The sequence below is a fragment of the Diplotaxodon limnothrissa genome, linkage group LG6 (assembly GCF_057381915.1).
Source record: "Diplotaxodon limnothrissa isolate DT_005_m linkage group LG6, D_limnothrissa_male_GT1.1, whole genome shotgun sequence".
NCBI classification, from domain to species: domain Eukaryota; kingdom Metazoa; phylum Chordata; class Actinopteri; order Cichliformes; family Cichlidae; genus Diplotaxodon; species Diplotaxodon limnothrissa.
In genome coordinates, this window is record NC_140601.1 from 35540132 (window position 1) to 35565298 (window position 25167).

Here is a 25167-nt window from a genome sequence, read left to right on the forward strand (position 1 = left end):
ATATAGTATTTATATATATAGATATATAGAAAACTAATCCAATAATCTACTTTTTACTTGGACTTGTAAAAAAAAACAACATGGAGAAATGTATAATCTTCTCCCCAGCTTAAATATAGGCGCTTTGAGGGAGCAAAGAAGATAATACAAAAAGAAAAATTACACCTGAACATTGCATCTCATAGAATAAGAACATCTGTCAGCAGCTAGTAATGTTGACCATCTTGGTTTAAGACACAGGAAGAGGATGTGTTTTTTTTCTTTGCTAGAACATCTTTGACATATACAATTTTGTCTTATTTTTACCGTCAGTTGAAATGGCTGAAAGAGTTCTGAATTTTTAGTATGAATGAGAGAGGAGACGATGGCAATCATGTGATCATCTGGATTTGTAGATTGAGAGACAGAGCATTAGATTACACCAGTCTCATTACACATACTGAAGATCACTTCTAACGATGACAGCGGGGGGAGGCGGGAGCAGAAAAAAATGGGAGAGTGTAGGAAAATAAGTTTTTTAACAGCAGGATATAGAAAGGTTTATGTGCTTCTCCACCAGTGATCTGCATTTGTAAACAGAGAGTAGCAGCACATACAGTGCAAAGTCCTTTTCATCTACTCACACCAATCCACAGCCTCTCTCACTTTCTCTCTGGGTGCTCTCCAGGAGGTAGCCATGTCTCGGTTGGCCGGGAGAGATTTCCATTTAGGTGTAGCAGTCATCACAAGTTTTTACCAACTAAACTGATATCATTCAAGAAAAAAAAGAAAAAACTCCCACCCCTGTCTGCTCAAACTCTCGATATGTAGAAATGAAAACATGGAGGCAGGCTGTTTAACGGCTGTAGCAAATGGATGAGGCCGTGGACTACAGACCATCCGGAGCTGTGGAAGGTGGCATCCAGGGGCGCTTGTGTCCATCAAGGCCTGAGATGCAGGAGGGCTGTCTCACTGCAACCCGTCCTCCCTTTGAGAGGCGTGGGTCGCCAAGTTGGGGTCAAGAGGAAGCGTCAAAGCTGCACAGGAAAAGACAGACATGCCATTGCAGTTAACTAAAAACTAAAAGCAGGTCTGAAAACATACATTTTATCAAACTGAGCGACATTTTAGAACAAATAAAAACGAACTGAAACAATGATGTGTGTTTGGGAAAATATCTGAAATCAGTGAGTGTGAGGTCACAGGGGTGACTGTGCTCGCTGTGACTGGGGTATGCTTAGGTTGTGAGACTCTTCATTTCAAGAGTTCTTTGTTTGTAATAGCTTAGTATTGAATATCTTAACTTTTTAAATCTTTTTAAACTTTTTAAATCTCAAACACAATAACAGAAACACCTAAGCAAATGTCAAAAACCAACCGGATTGATTTTGGAAGGCATTTTTCATCCCAGACCGATCTGATAAACCTGAGAGCTAAGGGCTAAGTATATATACGCACTGTATACCAGTTTGTTTGGGCAGAAGTGTCTGCAGTGTTTTTGTAGCTTGTCCTAGCTGTTTTGTATCTTATATTTTGGAAGTTCTCAAAATCTTGTAGTTTATTTTGGGGGGAGTTCTTTTTTTCTCCTCGTCTTTCCTCATGTTGTGCATTTTCTGTGGTTTCAGTTCGGGTCACTGCTCATGTGGTCAACCAGCCAGTGCTACATAGCCTGACCTGTCTCCCCAATGTGATGTTTGTGTATTGTATGTATGGTCGGCAAGGTATCATCTATCTTAATTGCCCCTTGGGGATAAATAAAGTTGTTTTTTTTACATTGACTTTAATATATAAATCCACAAAAATTAAAAAAAAACAAAAAAAAAAACAAACAGCAAACATAACATCCTTCTTATTCACTGTACTGCAACACATTCATTTGCCTGAGAAGAAGGAATTTTTCAAGTGGTATGGGATAGTGTTTCACTAATCTCAAGCTTGGGCGTTACAGCATGTGTAATTCAAAATCCTATTCAGTGTGCAGGTGACGGAACAGGACATTAATTAAAAATATATATATGGCTTTAAATGATAAATAGGAGCTGTAACAGATATATTGCTATGTTAATTATTTCTATATTTGCAGTTTTCCTTGTTATGTTAGGAAAAACAGATGTTTCTAACAATGATAATGCTGGTTCAGTTCTATCTAAGAGTCCCAGTAAGCCATGACAGCATGACAGTGAGCAAGAATGAACATGACAGAGTTAAATGGAATAAAATCGTCACACATTTTACGCACAGTCTTGTTTCCTGTCAATATTTGTTGTGTGGAAAAAGGCCCGATTGCCTGTATTTTGTTGCTGGACAAGTACAGGTCACCAGCTTCTTATTTCCACTGTTTAACCTTGAAGGCAGTCTTTTCTTACAATAGTTTGCAATGTCGACAGTTGTAAATGTGAGTGAGCTTTCAACAAAGAAATTTGAGCCCTGATTCTCAAAGCCATTTATTCTTTGCATGTTCTCAAAAAAAGATGCATAAATAAATAGCTATTAGCTGTTAGTCTGTTGAGGGGACCGACTGAAAGAGAGAGAGGGGGACAGAGAGCAAGCAAGAGAGAGAGTTTGAGTGAGTAAGATGTTCATCTCTGCAGGTTTTTGTGTTACTTATCAGTGACAGATTCCTTTGTTCCTGCCTGCGTCTGTCTCCACCTCAGTGGAGAGCCAAGGGACGACCAGAAGGCCTGACTGCAGTCCGCATTCTTAGCACATCCTTGTTGCCTTTTCTGAGCTTGCAAATCATCTTCTGACAAAAAGTACACTTTATTCTTTTCTTCACTTGAGTCACGGATGTTTTTGTAGAAGGTGATGGATTGAAAAAAACGAATGCAAAGAAAAAGGACAAACAGTCCTTAATATGCATGTTAGAGAAGTTCATGTGTGGGGGAATAAGCACGCATGTGGCTTGTAGTTACAGTTTGTGTGTGTTGGTGTACTAAACAACGACAAGGGTGGCCAAGGGGGGCCCCAACTGTCCTCTAGGGGGAGGTACGTCTTGTCTCGCGGTCATTAAATATTAACACAACCATCTCGGCCTCCCGCTGGGCCTGATTGAAGATGTAGGATGGCATACGGGGACAGAAGAAGGTCACCTCTAACTCTGTAGTCCCACAGCAAACCCACTGTGATTACACAAGGGCTAGATCAAGCATGCCAACACATTACTCATCTGGAGGGAGTGCACCAGACTAAGTCACGGAATGACCCTGCAATGACACAGGATCTGTTGTGATCAGGTTCAGATCCAGATTACCTACTGATTAGCAAGAGAATAAAGTCCAAATAGTTTTGTATGTATTTCAAACACTCCTGACTGAAAGAGTCCATTATTTATTCATGTAAATCCTTCTAATGTAAATCCCTCCATCCGACTAAATAGGTTTCAAGACGCAAGCTAAAGGAAGCAGCACACTGTATGGCAAAATAGAATAATAGGAGCTAATTACAGGATTATGGGCCCTTGTGGAAAGAAGAGACAATGACCTTCATTAGCTGTTCTTCTTCTTTCAGAGATTCTAATTAACGCACACAAAAAAAGTTTATGAAAAAGAAACAAGGTGGAGAGGGATTCTTACCTGTCCCATAGCTTGACATTTCTACAGTTGTTGGTGCAGCAGCCGGCTGATATCAAAGCTGTGACAAAAAAGGAAGAGGAACGAGACAGAGGAAGAGACTTGAATGTGTTGTTTTGACAAGACTGGATTGTCTCATTAGTCTAATGATTTAGAGTTGATGTCTGTCTGGTTAGACTGCAAAAGCAAGGAAACATGACTAATAAATAAAACATGTTAATGGAGTAGCAGCTTCTGTTATTAGCTAAATTATATGTCGGAAATCAAACTGGGAATGCAGCAAGTTTGTTATTAGAACAGTGGCGCCAATCAGCACATGCCCACCCTGCATAGTGACTGAGCAGAATGAGAGACTCTGGAAAATTTGGCATTTTAGAGAAAAAACACAATCACCTTTTTGCTGCAAGTTCAGAAGACAAAATGCACCTGCGTTATTAGACTTGTTTCAAGGTGAGCAGGCATGATTTGGATTAGTGAGGCAGTCAATCAATTTCCAGCTCAAGTTCACACGAAACAGGTTTGACTGGTGGATTGTACTTCACAACGGAGGCGCACAGTGCACGCTTGACGTCTCTGATTAGACCACATAAGACAAGATCCAAATGAAGTATTATTTGTTGCTGTGACCTATTTAAAGCAGAAGCAGCATGGAGACAGCGCCTTTTGAAATAATATCTTTTCTTAGGTTTTATTTCGTAAACTAAACAAATATGAATCAGACGGTCACTTACTTTTTGTATACTTTATTAATTTCCTGTACTGAAATTACGCTCTGCATTTAACCCATTCACTCAGTGAAGCAGTGGGCAGCTACCAATCCAAACCCAAGGGAGCAGTGTGTAGGGAGGGTACCTTGCTCAGGGGTACCTCAGGGTAGTTTCTCTCCTATAAGATAACATCTAGACTGAGGTGACCTGGAAGGCAAATTCCAAACAGAGGTTTAAGCCTTTTTATGGCTGATTATTTTTTCTTTGTAATGGTTAGATAGATGTGCTAGTTTAGCATATTTTTGCTTACCCCACTGTCAGATTATGCGGGTTGTAGCTCACTTCACTCTCTGCAAGTGAAACTGTTGCACCTTCAAAGGAGAACACGCCATTGCAATCAACTTTGCTCTTCCTAAACACAAGGAAAGCTCTTGACGTCATTTTGAAATCCTTTTCCTGGGTTTCCTGTCATACTTAAATGGCTCTGTGAGAAGTTCTGATCACAACTCGGTAAAGCAGTGCAATAATGTTTTTGCTATAAGCAGACCAAACTTTGCAAAAAAAAAAATGTTATCCCTCTTTACCTCTTTTGCCCTTCAAAATTCTTTTATCCTTGCTCCCTTGCTTGATATCTCTATCTCTTTCTCTCCTAGCCAGCGGTTTCTTCCTCCCCATGAGTCCATAATCATGTTTTCAGCACATTTCCTCTCCTTGGCGCTCTAACATCTCACATTAAAGATTTATAATGCTCTTGTGACCGCCAAGTTGTGCAAAAGATTCCAGTAGCCACTTTCACTATGTTCCCTGCCCCTTCCCTTAGTGTGGTCATCAGGGAACAAGGCAGGATAACACAGAGATATGAAAACTCCTTTAAAGTGTTGGGTAGATGCAGCAGTGGGCTGGGGGGTATTTTCACTTGGAGGTCAGCATGTGGGGAATGGGACTGATTTCACGGCTAAAGCTCACAAACAGGGTTAAAAAAAAGTACATCATCACATGCACTGTTCTCTACTCACACAGCTAACACAGGTGAAGCCAATATTTACTGTATTTAGACTTTTTCTACACTTGAAAGATGTTACTCTGAACATGGTCTGTGGGCAGTTGCAGAATCCAGGTTTGTATTAATGCTAAAATTTACTTTAGCATATATCTAAGGATGAAAGTCATTAAAGGTCAGCCTTGAATTTTTGTTGTTTGTATCAGCCCAAAATTTAATATGCCCTTTATTACTACTTCTACATACAAACACATACTACATATGATTAGTTTCATGTGTTCCCTATTCAAGCCACCTCTGTTCCTGAGCTAAGAGCTTAGGATGCCTAGGATATGTGTTTCATGAGTTTCAATGTGGCATGTTCCCACTCAGAATGGCTTTGTTACTATAGAACAATTATAAAATCGAATTTTCAGGTTTTTTTTAATGTAAACAATTTGACTATTCTTTATCTAGTCAGGATCAAGAGTGGCAAGAAAAAGCATTAAAAGGCAGTATCGATACACATCTTTACATGACTCTTTCAGGCTGTCATTATAAGCTGGTTATGTTAGCAAATGATATATAGTCACTGTATAAATCTATAATGCCTTGAGGTGTTTGTGGTTGTTATTTGGGGCTAGATAAATAAAATTGAATTCAATTGCATCACACTATAAAGACAACTAGAAGTGAAGAATATTCCTGGAAAAAACACAGGAGAAACAAAAGTTTTTCGTTCAACCATTCAACCGTGTTAGCTTGAAGTAACTCGATTCAAGCTGCGTAACTCACAGAAACAATTGGCTTGAATGGATTTGCTGTCTCAAGGTCAGCTTTCACACACACAGGTCACAGGATTATAAACTGCTGCCTTGTGATGGTGCAGGTCAGTTTACACACCAGCTGTGTGCCAAAATTCAGAGAATCCCTTTAAAAGAACTTGATTAGCGTCTAATTAAACTTGCTCCTCCTGAATTCTAACCAGCACCTGTGACCTTTTCAAGGAAAGTTACGATGTGAGAAAACATGCAATAAACTTAGGCGGTGTTTGTTTCTGTTATGGGGAAGCCTGATGTTAAAACCAAAATTGGATTTAACCGCATGCGAGAGATGTGTAGAGGGAAGGGGGTTAACAGTGGGTCAAGTATATAGATAATATGATTAGTCTAGAATAATATGGGGGGGGGGGGGGGGGGGGGGGGGTAAGCTCTCATAAATTTTGCTTCTGTACACCAAAGCCTCCAAATTTCCCCTCAAAGAGATCTGCAAGATTGACTTGGGAGAAGCTGCTCCCATACTGAATATAGCCCTTTTCCCTTAGCAACCAGACACCAAATTATTAACTTTATATAACTCATAATCCTGCACTTCATAAAGAAGCTGCAAAACCTTTTAACACTTTGTTAACAAAATAAAGACTCTTTTTTGATGAAAATTGCTTGAAAATTATTCAAGAAGGCTGGCTTTGAGCAATAACAATAAAGGAGCTGCAAAAACAAATCAGAATGACGGTATCTGTATAATTTATCAAAACCGGTAATCAAGTTTTTATTGACATGTGAATCAAGCCAGTAAACACATGAACCTGCTCCCAGGACTACTCATCTCGCAGTCCTCCTTGATCTGTTGCTTTCTATTCATCTCTCTCTCTCCTTCTCTCAATTTACAGAATCAATGCAAGGTAATTTCACGTGGCCATTCCCTCAGATCTTCTAAAAATCTGCCATATAAATTATTCAGGCTGGCTGGGCAGGAAAGCCCGTTGAGATGCATGGTAGATCAGTGACCTTCCGTTTAGCTGGCAGTCAGACAGACAACTAGAGTCAGTCAGTCAGTCAGTGAAGCTATCTGGCAGGAGAGCAGCTTGTTTTAATGTCCCTCAGGCAGCTGAAGTCTGTGCTGTTATGTGCGACTTTGGAGCGTGATGGCAAGCTCAGAATGCATAACATTATGCATGGCCATAATACATACACCAAATGAAAAGAGGAACATGCAGGGTATTTGTGGAGTCAAGTCTGTGCTTGGCCATGCCCAGTCTTGTGAGACCAGACTTCAAGCTCGTACCACTTCAGTTCTGCTTGGTCATCCCTGCAGCACTATATAGCAGCAACAACATGCTAATTGGTTACACTTGGTTTCACCAGGCTATCACAGCCTGTTCTTATCTTTTAAATCAGTAAAATTACACAACGAGAGAACAACACTGAATTTTGTTGTTTTGCAGGACTGTTTTGTCACGCTTAAAGACTGTGTTTTAAATAGTGGTGCAGTGGCTAGTCTCACAGTAAAGGAAAGGTTCTGGTGCCGAGCTGGGACCATTCTGTTTGGAGTTTGCATGTTCTCCCTGCGCCTGTGTGGATTCTTTCCAAGGTATTCCCACAGTTCAAAGACTTGCTTGTTAGGTGAATAGGTGATTGCAAATTTGCCACAGGTTTAGATGTGAGTGTGTGGTTCCCCGTCCTTGTGCTTACCCTGTGACAGACTAGCAGCCTGTCCAAAATGTTCCCCACCTTTGGCCCTATAACAGCTCCAGCCACTCCACAGCAACATAGTTTTGAACTTTGCTTTAAATATCTGAATATTACTGCCTGAAAATAATGAATTATGTTATTAGAATTCACACAAAAAAGATTAGCATTAGATGAGAAGATAAATTAGCTTTATTAGAAAAAAAAAATCTGCTTACTAGATTTCACAAACAACAACTGAGCTCGTGGTGTGACAGTGTACACCAAAAAGCTTGATTCACCAAGAAATTGTAATTGTTTTGTTTCTTTTTGTCTTTTTCAATAAAAGGACATTTGTTTTTATCTACGACAAAGCATGTTTAATACAATAACATATACGTATCATACGTGATTTTTAATGGCATATCAACACCTTACACAGCAAATATTGCCCCTGTTTTTCAGCACACAATGTAGGCCTAATGCTAGTTAAATCATGAATTCAATCATTCTATCACAGCAATAAATTCAGCTCTTTGAGCACCTGGAGAAGCTGCCTTTGCAGGTTTGATTGCACTCCTAAAATGGAAGAAGGAGAACTTCTGAAAATCAACACAGCATCTTTGTTCTAAGCAATAAAGCCATGAGAGATATTGCTAAAAACAGTGTGCACTACACGCATCACAGAACGGTACAAACTGGCTCTAACCAGAATAGCAAGAGAATTGGGAGGACATGGTGCACAACTGAGCAAGAGGGCATAAACATCACAGTGTGCACTTTGGAAAACAGAGGCCACACAGGTTCTCAGTAATGGTACCGACAAACTCCGGTCTCAGCATGAACAGTAAAGAAGTGATTCCAGGCTTTTTAGGTAGAGTTTCACATAAAAGATAATACCTGAGACTGGCCAATGCCTGTGCCTTGATATGACTGCCTTCTTTGCAACTTGGCCTGAAATGTCACTAATCAAAGAGAACATGTAATTAGTGATATCAATAATTATTAACTGTCACTGACAACATTCCTGATCAATTTAATGCTATATTAAAAAAATACTTACTTTCAACATAAAGTATTTCTTTCAATTTTAGGTGACACTAAACCCAGTAGTAAGTCAGTAACCTACAAATCAGTCACTCACTACTTTTAAGAGAAGATTTTTCAGTCTAGTGTTATTGGTTGAGATTGTTCTTCTCTATTCTTCTTTTTTAACATATACATTTATCTACTTCTGGCTTTTAGCAATACCTCCCTAATTTAAGCTGCCTTTTTTTACCGCGTTGCTATGATAAATCTGCAATGGCCAACTGAGGCATGAGACCTGGAGAAACGGCAGCAGGGAGAAACAGCAAATAACTTGAAGCCTATGTGTCTGCTGCATGGCTCACCGTTCAGCTGAAATAGACCACAGAGACACGAGAGCATGAAACTCGCTGGAATAGAGGTGAATAATTGGCGTCCCTTTGGCTGATCGAGCCTACGAGGGATGTCTGTGTGTGTGTTTGCATTTGTGTGTGCTTTCAGAAAGAAATACATACATCAAATAGACGGTGCATACTCACGAAACAACGTGCAAACACGTGCAAAGACATCGCTTCTTGAATCACAAGCCTGTTCAGTTACGTTGACAGAGCAGTGCTTAAATTATGGCAAAATGTAGTTAAATTGAAGACATTAACTTTATGAACGAAGGAGACTTCTTTCATGATGGTTTATAGATAGAAACTGTAGCCTCTAATTTTTCTTCTGCCTCTTTTGTCTTCTGTGTTGAAGCTCCACATCGTCTCCTCGAGTTCTACAAGAGCTGGTTGTTGTTCCATGCACTGCCGTAGTGTTTTGCTATGATCCTCAAAAGGCAAATTAAATATTTAAGCAGACATTCACAAGATAAACTGCTGTTGCTCTATTTTAACATGTCACCACCCATCACACCACAGTGCTGATGAATAATATAACAGACCGGGCACAGAGCAGCGTATAGAGGATTGCGATGCGTGTGCCAGTTAGAGGGGTGGGGATGGGAAACAATACTGGTAATTTCATCAGCTCTGAATTAGATATTCAAATATCCCAGAATTCTTTGCGGTTTTGCGTGACACAAAGGGTCTGCATTTAAAGGGTCTTGCTTTTCATCTTCCAAAAGCCTTGGGACATCGATGACCCATGCCCTGGGGCTGAAACTTGTTTACACATTTTCAGGCTGTCCCTTCCTTTGCTATTAAAAACAACAATAATGCTTTTTTTGCATTTGTGTCATATTAAAAGCCCTTTAGATTTAGCTGAAAATAATGCAATGCACTGTAACAATTTGTGCATTTTCTTCAAAACAATATAATGCAATATAGAGCACAGGTAACCATCTGTCAATTTGAGTGTTAAGGATGAGCCAGTATTAAGTCTACTTTAACATCGACGTGTGGATGTGATTTTACATTCTGCTCTTACACCCCCCCCATATTCTCACATAGCTCTTCTCACATGAAAAAGTGAAAATAAGATTTTGTTAGCACTTATTAATAAAGGATAAAAAGATGGGCTTAGCGGAATATTAAGAGATCGAAATAAGGATGTTTCTACTGGGAAACTCATCATTGTGTTATCATTTCAGGTCACTATTGACCATCAATTGTCATTTAAAGCAACCAGAGAAATTCTGTGTACTAGATGCTTTATTTGCAGCTCAAGTTCTCACAAAGCCAGGTAATTAAATGATTAAATGTACCTTTTAGTATAACTGTAAAGGAAATGAGCCAGTCAGTCTGGAGCAGTGGGGGGTCGGGGTAATAAAATTGATTTAAATATCTCGGAGAGGAAATCTCACAGACCAAAAGACATCGCTGAAAGAGAACTAGTAAGAGATAACGGCATAAATATAATGACAGTGGTGCCAATCATTTCATGGTCTAACATAATGTAAAGTAATGGAAGCTCCACACGTGCCTTATTGTAAATCAGGAAAACCATTACCTCAAACACACAAAATGGGCATTAGATAATTTATGCCCCAGGAAGTAGATAACTGCATCCTTTCAACATGCTATATTCCTGATAAGTTATCTCATTTTTAACAGACAGCTGAGCTATAAAAGCCATCACTCCGATAGGAGCAGCAGCGTGCTATGACCAATGACAATGCACAACAACTGACATAAACCACAGACAAGCTATATGAGCCCTACACAAGACTTTGAGCCCTTATAAAGAATTAATAATACGTTGTTTCTCTTGAAGATTAAAAGTTGAATTCACAAACATAAAATTTAAGTTGTGTAATGGAACACAATCAGGGGCTTTAAAAACGGAGGCATACTTTGTCGGGCATGACCAGTGATAATGACAGATGAACCAAAACAGAGGTTTATATTTTGATTACGCAACAACCAACATAAATGTGGCTTTTTGCAATGAAGACAGGATTCCTCACTACTTACTACGTGCTGTTACAGCTTGATTCTGAGATGCTGTTAAATCATCTCAGAATATTTCTGTGTTTTAAAGGGGGGACCAAAGAATTTTAATTTGATTTAACTACTTGTAGTTTTTAAGGCAGCCAATTTTGTTTAAAGTAAAAAAAATGGAACTTTTGTTCGTGGTTTTTTTGGGGGAGAAGAAGTTAAAAAATCTATTTAACTGATCGAATGAGCATTTAAAAGCAGGCTAAAACAATTGAAGACAGGTTCAAATCATTTAAAACAAATAATTAATAAGCAACATGACAGATATTTTTAATAGAAATGTGAAATTGTCACATGTTACTTTCAGAAAGAAAGTAAAAGCATTTTGTCTGACTTTGCACCCCTGACTTGCTGATTAATATTACACTGCTATACTTTTAACATTGTCCAGAAATATGTGACCACATTAGCCACAGTTTTGCAAAAACCACAGATTTGCTGCCAGCGAACATGAAGGTAAATTAACCTTAATTTAATATGTAATTTATGTGATCACTAAGCTAATGCTCACAAAATGTATGCAAATGTACCAAGCCCTCTTCTCGCAGCCTCACCTGCATACTTCCCATGCTTCACTTAGGTCTATCTGTCCAGCTTCACTTTCCTCCTTGTCTCGCACCTCATTGCCTGATACCCTCAGACTGACAGCTCTCAGAATGGCACACAGCTAGAACTGAAGTAAATGTAACAGTAGCAAAATGTGGTTACTGCTGGTGACTCTGGGACTGTGAGAAATTCCCTCAGGCCCACTCTTGCCCTCATACATGGCAGCCACTCAACTTTCAGTTAATTACCTGGCCTAGCAAGCTAATTTCCTCTCAGCTCAGTGGGCTGTTCCCCACTGGCATGGCGTAAGAGGACAAAGACTGCTCTCCATTCCACTGGGTTTGCATGTCTACCGGATGAGTGGGGCTACTGTGCAACATTTGTCACATACCTCTGGGGTTTGAGCCGGAGCAACGCTAGTATGCGCCAAGCAGCCTCCTTCATAACTCAAAGAGCCACTTACGAGCTGCTGCGGGGGAAATGTTTAGGAGAATCCTCGAATAGTTAAATGCCCGACATAATCAAAAATTCTGAGTTATCTTCTTATGGGTTTTTTCTTTATGAACCCATAATCATAACATCAGTCACGCCACAGTGTATGACAATGTGATTCTATGCATGGAAAGACGTTTGATTATGTGCTCTTCTCTTCTAAATCTGCAGCACAAAATCATCCTCCTTTCCTTTCTCTAATTTATAATTTAGTCTGCTGAAAACAATTTTTGTTTTTATGTTAGACACATTTTACACCCCATTTCCCATTGACATTACCACTGTCATGAGTATTTGTGTGGATCTGGCATTGTCTGAGAGTTGCAGAGGCAATATACGGCTTTTTGCTGCATCCAGGAGGAGGAGGCTTTAAACTGACAAAGCTTAGAGCAGCTTGATTAAAAATGACAATGATATGCACCAGTGGAAGATAAACAAAATGCCTAATCATGCACTCCTGGGTTAATAGCTGCTCTGATGGCCTATAGGCAAGGGTGTTTGGGATAATTGGTCTCAGATGTGATTACAAATTCAAAGGCCATGATAACATTTAAAAGTAACATTTTCCCCTCTGCAGATGAAGTCATCCACCTTGAGAATTGAATGTCTCTGATGGCCTTAACTCTAAAGCATCTTTGAAATTTTAACCAATTTTTTAATGATAGAAGACATCAATAAGGGGATGCCTACTCAACTTGTAAATTAAACATTCATCTCTTATTTGCAGAAAGATCCAATGCCATGGGATTTTAAAATGAGTTATAGAATGTAAAACAAAAAACTGCTAGAATAAGAATTAGTTGGTCTTCGCGGCATTTGTCGTGTAAGCAAGTTCAAGAAGTCCTGAAAGGTAACGCTGGAATGGCAGGGCAGATGAGACTGTCTGGTTATAATATTATTCCATTTGACTTACACCAGCCTAATGCTCCCCTAAATCCTTTCATACCAAGCAGCTGTGACAAACATTTGAGTTTCCCCAGGCCGCTTAGACTGCGAGACTTGACAAATTTTCAAGGGATGCTTTCCATCCATCGCCTTGGCAGACAAGCAAGGAAGAAGAGGATAGAGTGGAGCAAGAGGAACAAAAAAAGATGTATTATAGAGAGGAAGACAGAACGAGGGAGAGAAGGAGGGGAAGAAAACAGCCAGTAATCCACTCAAATACTTCCTCAACCCTCTTTCCTTAGCTCAGTCTGGCAAACACCACATCCTCCCGAAACAGGGCTTTGTAATCAGAGTTTTCTCTCTTTGCGACAGCTGGTTGTTCACACTGGCAGCCAATTAGGATGGTGAGAGAGGGAGAGTGAGAGTGAGAAAGAGAGAGAGAGAGACTAGCTTTTCAACGACACTGGCGAGGGAGAACATTATCTGAGACCACAGCTTCAGTGATGATTTCCTGTTGCACTGACAGGCAGCAGCACTTCTAAGCAGCAGCCAGAGGAGCTGGACAGTCTGAACTAATGCCACAATTATAGAGATTAACAGATGGAATGAAAGAGTGGATTGGTCTTTGCTAATTCGATCACATGCTCGAGAATGGAAGACCAGAGCGTGTCAGTTCCTCTTGAGTATATAAAAAAGAAAAATAAGAGAGGTTTATAGCGAGAGATTTTATAAAATAGCCACAAGCCTGAAGTAGGATAGAAAAATGTGTTTAGTTGAGAGTATTTTGAAAACTATTTCTTTTTTAAATGTAATCACAAGGTAAAGGTTTGAGCAGCACTTGCAGAATACAAAACAACTTTAGGGTTTGACTGAATTATTTCAGTTTGTGGCATTCATCAAGTTATTTGTAAAAAAAATATTATAGACCTCATTGGTCAATTTGTATGCCATTGGATGGTCATGTGGTTCCCGGATAGTAATTCTCACTAGAAATGTGGAGTACCAACACGTTCTCACTCCCAAAGCGTAACATTTTACGCTAGGTGACAAATCGTCAATATGTTACGCTTCCGGGTACCCAACACGTCCCTAGATTACAAGATCGGACAAATGAGAAAACCGTTTGGAATGAATCTACACATGTATGTTTGTTTTACTTAAATCGCTTTGGAAAACACTATCTAACATCATTAAAGTGCTGGTTAAGGTTAGGGATGGAATACATGGCTGGAATGTGTATTACCACAGGAGCCTTATTCTACTGGATTTCGTCCATAACCCGGCGCGTAGCATAAGAACGCAGGCGGTCACCTTTCACGTTCCTCAGGAACACCGCGGGACTTGACAAATCATCATTATATTACGCCTCGGGAGTGTGAACGGGCTGGGAGTACCCAAGAGAAATCCTAAATGGAACATTATTTGATACCTAAATAGGAAAACATGTAAAGGTATGTAGTTGTGTGCCATAAATCTGTTCTATGTTTCTTCAATTAAAAAAAATTACAACACTAAACTATAGGTGCTGGAATAAACTGTGTATGTACTCTAACTTAGGGTAATGTTGAGCTGATGTCTTGCTAATTAGCTAAATCCAAGACTTTAAAAGATATTATCTGAGCTCTTTCCATTTTCTTTGAGAGAATGAATAAGTTGCTGTTTATTATTTTATGGTTGTTTCATGGGGTTTTATTAGAAAATGCTTTCTTCAGCATTTCTACTGTGTATTATTTTTCCCCACTGTGTGGGGGGTGGATGTTACTATATTAGAGTTTCAGCTAACTTTAGCGGCTCTTTAGTACAAATTTTATGCTCCACCAAACCCATTACCTGCCATAACATTAGATTTGTCAGACTAATGGGTTAGACTTTCTATTATATATAAACAATAAAACACCAAAATATTACACCTATATGCTGTTTCTTATTCGAGTGTAAGCAAATCATCCAAACAGGAATTATATTTTGCTGACATTCAAATTAAATGCATGCACTATAACGCTATAGCCTAGCAAAAAAAATGAAGCTTTATTGATATTTGGAAGGCTAATATGGGTTTACTAATATTCTGTCTAAACTGATATCAAATATTACATGAGAGCCTCATATATCTGTGGTTTAGCCATTATGTAGCACTAGCTTGCATTACAATGCTAGACATTATACTGTATCTTTATTTTGATCTGTCACCTGAGAAGGCAACGCGTGTATCACATCAAACTGAGCTATTTCATTAAAACAACTAAGAATAAAGTAGCAGTCACTGGCTAAAAAAAGCATGGCTTTGTCTTTATCACAAACACACACTTTTCAAGCAAACTACAAATACAGTACACAGAGTGCCACACATCTGCAGTACTGTATGTACTGTAAGAAAATAGAGCAAAGGTTTCCCCACACACTGCACCATCTTTTCTTTTCTCATGCAGCCTATTTTTCTCCTCCTGATCATCTGAGCAGCTTAAGCTAATATGCAGAACATGTGATTGCTAAAGCAGAAAACATGATTAAGTCTCTCCTCTTTTTTTGAAGAAGACCCTCTGCAGTGCAGAGATCCTGTAGGCTTAGTGAACATTCATCCCTGCTGTCTGGGTCAGGAGACTGTAGTGTTCATGGCTGATTAGTATCAGAGAGGGATTTTATCACGAGGCAGATATTTGTGCTATGAGTCAAATTGATCTTTTGCTGTTACTGATTATTTGTAAAGCTCCTCATCGCATACAAAGTCAAAACGGCCTTTAATTTTTACTGCAATTTAATATTTGCAAGCCAATAATTACTGCTGCTTTAACCTCGTGGGACCTGGCGTCCACATATGTGGACATCACATTTTGGGTTATTTAGACCAAAATACTGAATTTTGCTCTACAAAGGCCTGATATCCACTTATGAGGACATTATACTGCTACTGTTCTATCAAAATGTTAAACGAATATGCTCATATGTGGTTCTTACTTTTCTTAAAAACAAAAATAAGGTTAACAAAAATCTGGTAATTCTTTGTTTTTACATTCATCGGGCCCCAGTGTGACCAAATATCAAAGAGAAATTAAAAATGCATGCTATGGAAGAGTTCGGGTCTTAGGAGGTTAAAGCTTATAGTGCCATGCACTGATTTTATTTGTAATTTCTTGTAATGCCCTTTTTATATATAAATGAGTCAATATACTTTTGGATATATGTCATCAAGATGAGAAAATAAGATAATGGTTATTTTCTTCAAGCAGAAACTCGGAGTTGAACCAAAGTAAAAGCACGAGTACTTTCATTTTGTTGGTATTCCTTCCTCCTGACTGTAACAATGAGAGAATAAGCTATGTGTGATAAGCTTCCTGAAAGATGTTGCAGCAGATTGTATTAAAAGGCTACAGAGGTCAGAGTGTTGTTTTGCTTTCTTTGTGGATTTTGTCAGGAATTTAAATGGCCTGAGCTTCGCTACTGTTGAGTTTTACATCAATATGAGTCATTCATTTGTCAGAAAATAAACCCTCATCGCTACACTGACCCTGGGACACTTTAGCACATCCACCCAAATCACACAAACATACACACACACACACACACACACAAGCATACATGCAAGATCATAAAAAATGAAATAATGCTGTGCAAAGGGCTTAGAGGATAATCCAAGCGAGTGGAGTGTACTACATCGTAACAGGAATTAAATTTCCTCTTCATCCAAAAAAGGACATGGCAGCAAGGTTAGGTCAGTGTATGACACAAAGGGATATCACAACAAATCTGCTCTCTTTACGTTTCCTACCCCACACATCTTTTTTTCTGTATCTACTCATCTTGTCTTTTTCATTCTCCTTCAGTTGTATTAGTTTAAGTGGCATTTTAGTGTATCCTAATCCGCCAGCATCAGATGGGTGATATTTTTGTGTTAACTTCAGAAAAAGCATCATCCTGTGGCAACGTGTTGATTGCATATCTCTATCTAAGTGTAAATATCCTATAGTGACACTTAAAGTTAGTTCCCTTGTCAGGTTAGTGGAGGCATGGAGGCCCTGTAGCGACAAGTTCATGATGGAGATAAACATCAATTGCGACAGATGACAAACTATGATATACCAATATGACTTCACACAAGGCACACACATACTCAACCGCTGTCATACACAGGCCTAATGAAGTCTTTACGGCCCTGGTTAACGGCTATTTGGTGCGTGTATTTCACTCCGAGCTAAGTTCACAACAGTTATGCCACAGTTGGCAAACTACCAGGCCCTGTGCACTCACAACATTTTCCAGTTAAGGATTTGTGAGGCATTAATGTGGCGTGGCTTTTGCAGACATCATATGGGTTTCAGGTTACATCAAGATTGAAATCTCTCATAGAGCTACAGTTTGCGCTGAGCCTTAAAATAGAAACAGAATTATGATCCAAATCAAAGTTGTGTGTGTCTTTATAATAATCCAGCGCAATCCATAGAGATTGCAAAATGGCTAAAGAGAGCATGCTTGATACTGTACAGTAGTTTCTGAGGTCACCATGGCTCTACTGTGGATCTTAAAATGCATTCACTGGCCATTTAGTGCTTTAATTTCAGGTGTCTCTGGAGGCAGACATTGTTAGTATTATCAAATAATCAGTGCCACAAAAAGTTAAAAGCCACATGCAAACTGCACACAGGAATGCCTCGGCCAGATTACGTCGAACTCAGGACCTTCTTGCTGTGGGGCAACAGTGCTAACCACCGTGCCACCATGCTGCCCTCATGACACCAATAGGTCACTTGTCAGATTTTATTTTATGTATACTTTATTGATCCCCGTGGGGAAATTCCTCTCTGGATTTAACCCATTCACTCTGTGAAGCAGTGGGCAGCCACTGGGCACCAGGGGAGCAGTGTGTAGGGATGGTACCTTGCTCAGGGGTACCTCAGGGTAGTGGATTTAAACCCCCGACCTTCCGATCACCACTCTACTTACTAAGCTATCCCTGCCCACAAAACTGCTCAAAAGCAACCAAATGTTGTGACTTGTAAACTGAGGTTCATATGTAAAGATCTGCGTACTACCTCTTTGAAGTTGTAAAGTTTTTAAGTGCATATTGTTAGGTAAACATATAATAATCCAATTGGCATAAATGACTCATCATTTGGTAAAAAAAACAGTTAAAATCCTCGCTATAAAAGTTGAGTTTGCTCTGTGCAAATTGTTTCTGTTTCTCTTGTAATTTCAAGCTTATATTGCAAAGTCAGGTAGATATTTCACCTTGAGGAATTTGTCCTTTAGCATCTGAGAGCTCTGTGCCACTCAGCACTTTTTCCCCCGGACTCCAGAAATCATTATCAGCCACTGTGGGGTATTTAAACAGCAGCCAAGTTGGTACTTTGATTTTTCGTCCTCCTCATCATCCTTAGCTCCCCACGATCTCTCAGAGATGGATGCAAATGGAGCAAAGATTTAGAGGTAATTCATCATTTAATAGGTTTATTCATCATTGTGTGGCAACAGTTGCAATGCTACAACTCAAATTTGTGCGTGGATCATTCGAGCTGGAAAGATTCATATAACGCCTGTGTTTTTTCTCAGTTTGTCCTGAGTCAGCCCACATTTCTCTTGAAATGAAAAAAAAAAATCAATAATGCTGTAAATTTTGCAGCAGTCAGAATAAGCATGAGTATCTCAGTTTTCTCAATCAAACAAGTGCATTCCAATTCCAAACTAACCTGTAAATCTCATTTTCGAAAATGTCTGCGTTTACAGAGAAAAAAACACCTCTATGCTATAACAAACTGTAACACTAAACCCTGAAATGCTACACTTTTCATCCTTAAGTATGTCTGGGCACATGGCTGTATATTTGTATATCTATATATGTTGAGATATTTATTTGATTACAATATTTCACACTATTCAACCTTCACCATCTGTATAGGAAGCATCTCAATATGCCCCCCAAAAGTAGCACTGATAGTATATAAATTTAATGGTAATAAATCTTAAGTATAAAACAGAAGAAACTGGTAAATATTAAAACAAATTTTCTGCAATATCAACAAATAGTCTGATACAGAAAAAATTAAGAGTTTTGACTGTATTTAGCCTAAATTCCTTTTTGACTTATACGTAGCTTGGCCGAAGTTTCAAATAATTAGGTCACTCTATGTACAAGTAATCCCTGTGAGCTAAAAGCTTCAGGCTTCAGGCTGTTTTAAATGCTTGAGAGGGAATATCCTTAATATGGCCATCCTGGGCACTCAGCTGTGAAGAGATGAGTTTGTTATCCAAACTTTCTCTTTATGAGAGGCAAAAAAAAAGCTAAGTTGACCTTAAGGGAAGACAATGACAAAAAACAGCTAATTTCATATGGAGTAGAGAGAAGCATCAAGGCCCAGTATGAGGTAAATAGGTATTATTTTCAATGTTAAATCATGCAAAGCAATTAGAGAGAATAAAAGTATGGGGTTTTGGAGCTCCAGAGTCTTCAGAGTATGAACATTGATTTAGTAACTTAGTGACTAAGGTGTAGAAAACATGTAAACACTTGAATATATATTAGCCTTTATATATGCTCATAATAAGTGCAATAAGTAAGACGGTATGTTTGGCAGTTCAACTTATTTTGATATAGTGTCTCCTTCTGATGAACCTGCCACTCATTCAGGTCAAGGTCAGAGGTCAAGGTCAAGGTCAGATTTATTTATATAGCACATTTCCAACAGCCGATGCTGCACAAAGTGCTTAACAATAACAATAAAATTAAAAACTACAGTGTAATACAATAATAACAATAGAAACAATAAAATAGAAGAATTGAAACAATACTAACTAATTCAGATAAATCCAAAATGCTTGGGTCATAATGTGTTAAAAGCCAGAGCGTAAAAGTGTGTCTTTAGTAAAGATTTAAATTGCTCAAGAGTTTGAGCAGATCTAATATTAAAGGGGAGACTATTCCAAAGTCTGGGACCTGCCACAGAGAAGGATCTATCACCACGAGATTTGAGGTTAGTCCGTGGAATGGACAACAATAGTTTTGAACTAGATCTCGTGGGTTTTCCTGGAGCATAGGCAGAGAGGAGCTCTGACAAGTAGGGGGGGGCTCGGGCGTTGAGTGACTTAAAAACAAAAAGTAAGAGTTTAAATTGGATCCTGTAGGGGACAGGGAGCCAGTGTAAAGAGGCTAAAATTGGGGTTATATGCTCTCTCCGTTTGGTACCGGTTAGCAGGCGAGCAGCAGCATTTTGAACCATCTGAAGGCGATGGATGGTGGCATGATCTAGGCCATAATACAATGAATTGCAGTAGTCCAATCTGCAAGTAAGAAAAAGGTGGATGATACGCTCGAAGACGTCAGCCGGAAGGTATGGCTTTATCCTGGCTAGCTGTCTTAGCTGAAAAAAACAGGACTGAACTACTGCACTCACCTGCTTATTCAATTTAAAAGAACCATCAATGTAAACTCCGAGGTTTTTTACATGTGTTTTACAATACGAGGAGAGGGTACCCAACGTGCTGTCGATATGATTGAAATTGCCAAAAATGACAACCTCAGTTTTGTTTTCGTTTAGCTGTAAAAAATTTAATGATAACCACTGTTTAACGTCGTCAAGGCAGCGTAATAAGAGCTGCGGTTGATCTGATCCTGATTTTAAAGGTAGATAAATCTGTAGATCATCCGCAAAGCAATGAAATGAAATGCTGTACCGCGAGAAGATGGAGCCCAATGGCAGCAAATAGAGTGCGAAGAGGGCGGGACCCAAAATAGAGCCTTGAGGAACGCCGTATTTAAGAGGAGCTAATTTGGAGTTGTGGGGGCCCATATTGACATAAAAGAACCTTTCTGTCAAGTAGGAGCGAAACCACTGAAGGGCAGATCCTTTTAGGCCAGCATGCGATTCTAGCCGTGATAACAGGATGTCGTGGTCAACCGTGTCAAAAGCTGCTGACAAGTCCAACAGTAAAAGGGCAGCAGGGCTGCCAGAATCCATAGTTAAGAGAATATCGTTAAAAATCCTTAAAAGTGCTGTCTCAGTGCTATGTAATGATTTAAAACCAGATTGAAATTTTTCTGAGATCATATTAGAATCGAGGTGTGCCTGCAACTGTAGATAGACCACTTTCTCCAAAACTTTAGATAGAAAAGGAAGCTTTGAGATGGGCCTGTAATTAGACAGAACAGTTGGGTCCAGGTTTTGTTTTTTAAGAAGAGGCTGAACTACAGCTTGTTTGAAGCATAGTGGGACGCAGCCTGTAGTAAGGGACGTATTAATCAATTTCAGAATAAAAGGGCCAACAATATTAAAAGTGTTTTTGAGCAGACTCGGGGGAAGAGAATCAGAGGGGCAGTGTGATGATCTTAGGCCACTAACTATCGCGGTCAGGTCCTTAAGGGAGACGGGATCAAACTGCTCTAAGACAGCTGAACACACAGGTGGAGGGCTTTGAACTGAGACAACAGACAACAAAACAAGGGCCCTAATCGATAAGATCTTGTTATTGAAAAATGCTAAAAAATCATCGCACATACTTGGTGAAGAAGTAACTCCAGGATTATCACATAAACTAAAAAAGCGATTAAGAATGTTAAAAAGTGTATAATTCAGTTGTATAATTCAGTTTATTTCAGCTTGCTATATGTTTTATGTTTAAAAGACAAGCAAGGGCAACATCATCCACGTGACTTTAAGGGGGTGTGTGCATGGAAAAACTAGGTGTTAAATAGAAGGTCAGTATATATGATCACATCACAAGGCACAAATAAACCTACCATTCATGCCATTATAGATGCTCCGATGATGTGGTGACAGCTCGTCTCCAGCCGGCCTCCTCTGCCCTTCTCTCACTGGGCTGCCAAACTTCACATGGTCAGGGCTCATGCTGTACTGGTGCCTGTGAGTTTCCGGGCTGCCCCCCTGGATGAAACAGCCCTTTTCATGGTGCTCTCCAGTCCCCAAATGTGCCTGCCGGGGCTCTGGGCTTCCGCATCCTGTACTACTTATGCTGCTCCTGTTGTGCCGCTGATAGAGCTCCCCGGTGCCTCCCTGACCTAGGAAGTGCTGCCTCTGGCCCAGGACGAGGTCAGAGCTGTGGTGCTTGGGGTGCTGCTCCGGACTTCGGTGGCCCACGTTCCTTCCATATTTTTCGGGACTAAGGCCCCGCATGACCCGACTATGGTCAGGCACAGATATAGAGCCGCAGCGGGGCCGGCAGAGCTGAGGGAGGGTGTATGGGTACTCCAGGCTTGTACTCCGATGGCGCCCAGCTGGGTGATCAGGACTGGACACCTCCCTGTCTCCTCCAATTACACCTCCTATTCCACTGATGCTGCTACACCTGGGTTTATGTAGAAGCTCAGGGCTTCCTTTTTCCCCACCACTGCCAACCCCACCCACTCCTGCAGCCAGGTGGGGCTGTTTATGGTGAAGGTGATCAGAGCTGTCAGCACTCCCTGCACTGGAAGTGCTGCTTCCATCCCCTACGTCTCTCATTAGCAACCCCTGGCCAGGCACTAGCAGCAAGCTATTCTGGCTGTCTATGGAGTTACGGCACCCTCCCATTCCCACACTGCCTCCACCTCCACTTCCTCCAATGCCACCTCCACCACCTACTACCCCCTTTTCTTCATCCAGTAGAAGACAGAGCTCCTTCAGCTCCAGGTTCTCCCGGATTACCTCTTCTTGTCGAAGCTCTAGCTCCTTGAGTTTCTGGAGGTAGAGGGTCACCTCTTTACGCATTATGCTGGCACTGTAACGTCCGAGACGCTGCCACTCTCTGGACACACGCTTTCCTTTTTGACGATCATCATCTAAGAAGCAGCACAAGTCCCGCAGCTCACGATTGTCCTCCTGCAGCTTCTGGTTAATGTCCTGTGAAAGCAAGAAGAGAAATAATAGAAATTTAGAAATTAGAAAAGAGCGACACACAGTTTACGTGTATGAACCAGAAAGCCTGAGGAAAAAAAATGCTCCTTAAGGAACACAAATTAGTTTTTGAAATGTTGCAAAACAAAGTCATTTTTCATGGGTTACTTAACTTCGACTAAATCACTCAAGCCATTGTGCAATTTGAATACATTTCACTGCTCTTTCAGATAGCAATCAAATGGTGTATGCAATCATAATGAAATTAAATCCTAATCCTACGTCCTTTCCCATAAATGCAGTGACTCACTGTGTACCATGTGAAATACATAATGTAAATTAGAATCATCTGGAGGACAGGAAAAAGCCACACAGAAATGAGGCAAGGTCATAAACATTTCATACTAAGCAACATTTACTTAAGGATTCTTTCTTCACCTCCAAGAGACCTCCTTCTTTTCTCCTCTTCTGTAACAACTTAACTCTCCGCTATCCTCCATCTCCTACTTACTCCCCCTTTTGTACCATCCAGCTCTTTCCTGTGTAATTAGGCTGCTTGGATGGGTGGAGAGGTGACGAGGTCTCCAAGAAAAGCAAATGATCCCGATGTGCTTCAGCTGAGACAACCCCAGGCTGATTCTCAGAATTTAACTGTAAACACTGTGGACACTGTGCAATAATTATTTTATTAGAAAATGAAGGCACTGGGTAAAGGTTACTGAAATGGAGAAAGCCTGCATACAGTTTCAGAGCATCTGCCACTCGATTCTGTGTTCCACTTGCTGTAGATTTATGTGAAGGAATTTTTTTAGGAATCTAAAGTATGCGAAGACAAGATCAGATTTGAGCACTGCATGAACAAATCCACTGATTTATTGACGGACATTACTGTTAGAAGAAAGCATTTTTAAGTGAAACCTACTCGTCATTGCTCTATCTGAGTGGAAAGGGCACAGCTTGGTATTGATTTTGCTAACAAGCACAAACATCCCTTCCCTTTTTAGTTCACTTTAAAAGCCCGTATTTCCCACCTCAAAAAAGTTAAAATGGAAACTAGAGGCTTTTATTAGCTCCTGCATGTGCAAAACTGCACATATACTTTACATCCATCTAAACCCAAATGATCGCATATGACCCATGAAATGGCACACTGAACTTCAGATATACCATCTATTCTCACACCATGTTTGCAGAGGCGCTCTCTAAACAGCAGAGCATTGCTCCTGCTATGCGCGTTCTCAGGTGTGCTCCAAGCCTATGATCTCATCCTTCACCGATGCGCGCCCCCTCACCTTCAGCCCCCTGATTTCGTTTAAGTGCAGCTGGAGGCTACGATTGACCTCCCGGATGAGATTCCCGTGGTCCAGAATCACGCTCATCTTGTCGGCCTCAGACCGCCTGAGTCGGCGCACCAGATCCTCCTTGGTCCACTTGAGCAGTTCCTCGTCAGTCAGACCGGAGATGTCCTCTGCTGGACTTTCAGTCTTCGCTATCGAGAGCTGAAGCCCAGGCTGGGGCGGTGGAGTCGCTTTCTCCATTGGCACAGCTCCTCCGGTACCGACAAAGAGCAGAAAATACTTAGAGGCTCGCTGGCAACCTCTGCTCGCATCCGCTCCCCGGTCGACTTAGGGTGGAAACGGTTACGGATTGTAAATCAGTCGCATAGTTTGGCCTTTTCTGTTGCTCCCCACTCTTCCACTCTCTTCCTAGAGCAACAGCTGACGATGCCGGCTGGGCGCGATACAGCGGAGAAGATGCTCTACTATCACTGCAACATCCTCACAGCCGAAATGGACTCTGTGCGCAGCCGATATGCATTAGAATCCAGATTCTGTCGGTCAGGTGGTCAAAGTGAGAAAAGCTTCGGTTTACACACACACCTGCCGCATCTAGGCTCAGCACACTGTGAGAAAGAGGAGATAGTCCGCTGTGCACAGCAGAAACACAGGGAGAGGAAACAGCTCTCCCCTTTCTCTCCCCCTCCCTCTCTCTCTCCAGGTCTCTCCCTCCGGGGGCTTGAGCCTCACCGAAATCATAGTTTGGTTGCAGCGCCACCTAACGTTCAAAATTATTGCAAACTGTTCTGAAATGCTTCGTTAATTACCTCTCGGATTCGCTTGAAATTACAGGGGGTACTCTGAAGTTAAGATTCTGGTACTTTCTCCAAACGACATAATTTCTGCAAGTGTGACGATTTAGGAGAAAACATAGGCTGTATAAGCGCCAAAATATAATAATAATAAATGAATTAATAATCAGGTTTACAGGTTATACTCTAAAACTT

At 40.4% G+C, this 25167-nt stretch overlaps 1 protein-coding gene across 1 annotated transcript; it reads right to left on the minus strand.

Moving 5' to 3' along the window:
- Positions 1 to 997: 997 nt before the first annotated feature.
- On the minus strand, positions 998 to 24421 carry ccdc85al (coiled-coil domain containing 85A, like). Its single transcript, XM_085356320.1, has 4 exons — positions 24176 to 24421; positions 21791 to 22889; positions 3552 to 3609; positions 998 to 1016 (listed from the first exon to the last, which is right to left on the minus strand). Exons 1-4 carry the CDS (start codon positions 24419 to 24421, stop codon positions 998 to 1000), a joined length of 1422 nt encoding a protein of 473 aa, XP_085212446.1.
- Positions 24422 to 25167: the final 746 nt, after the last annotated feature.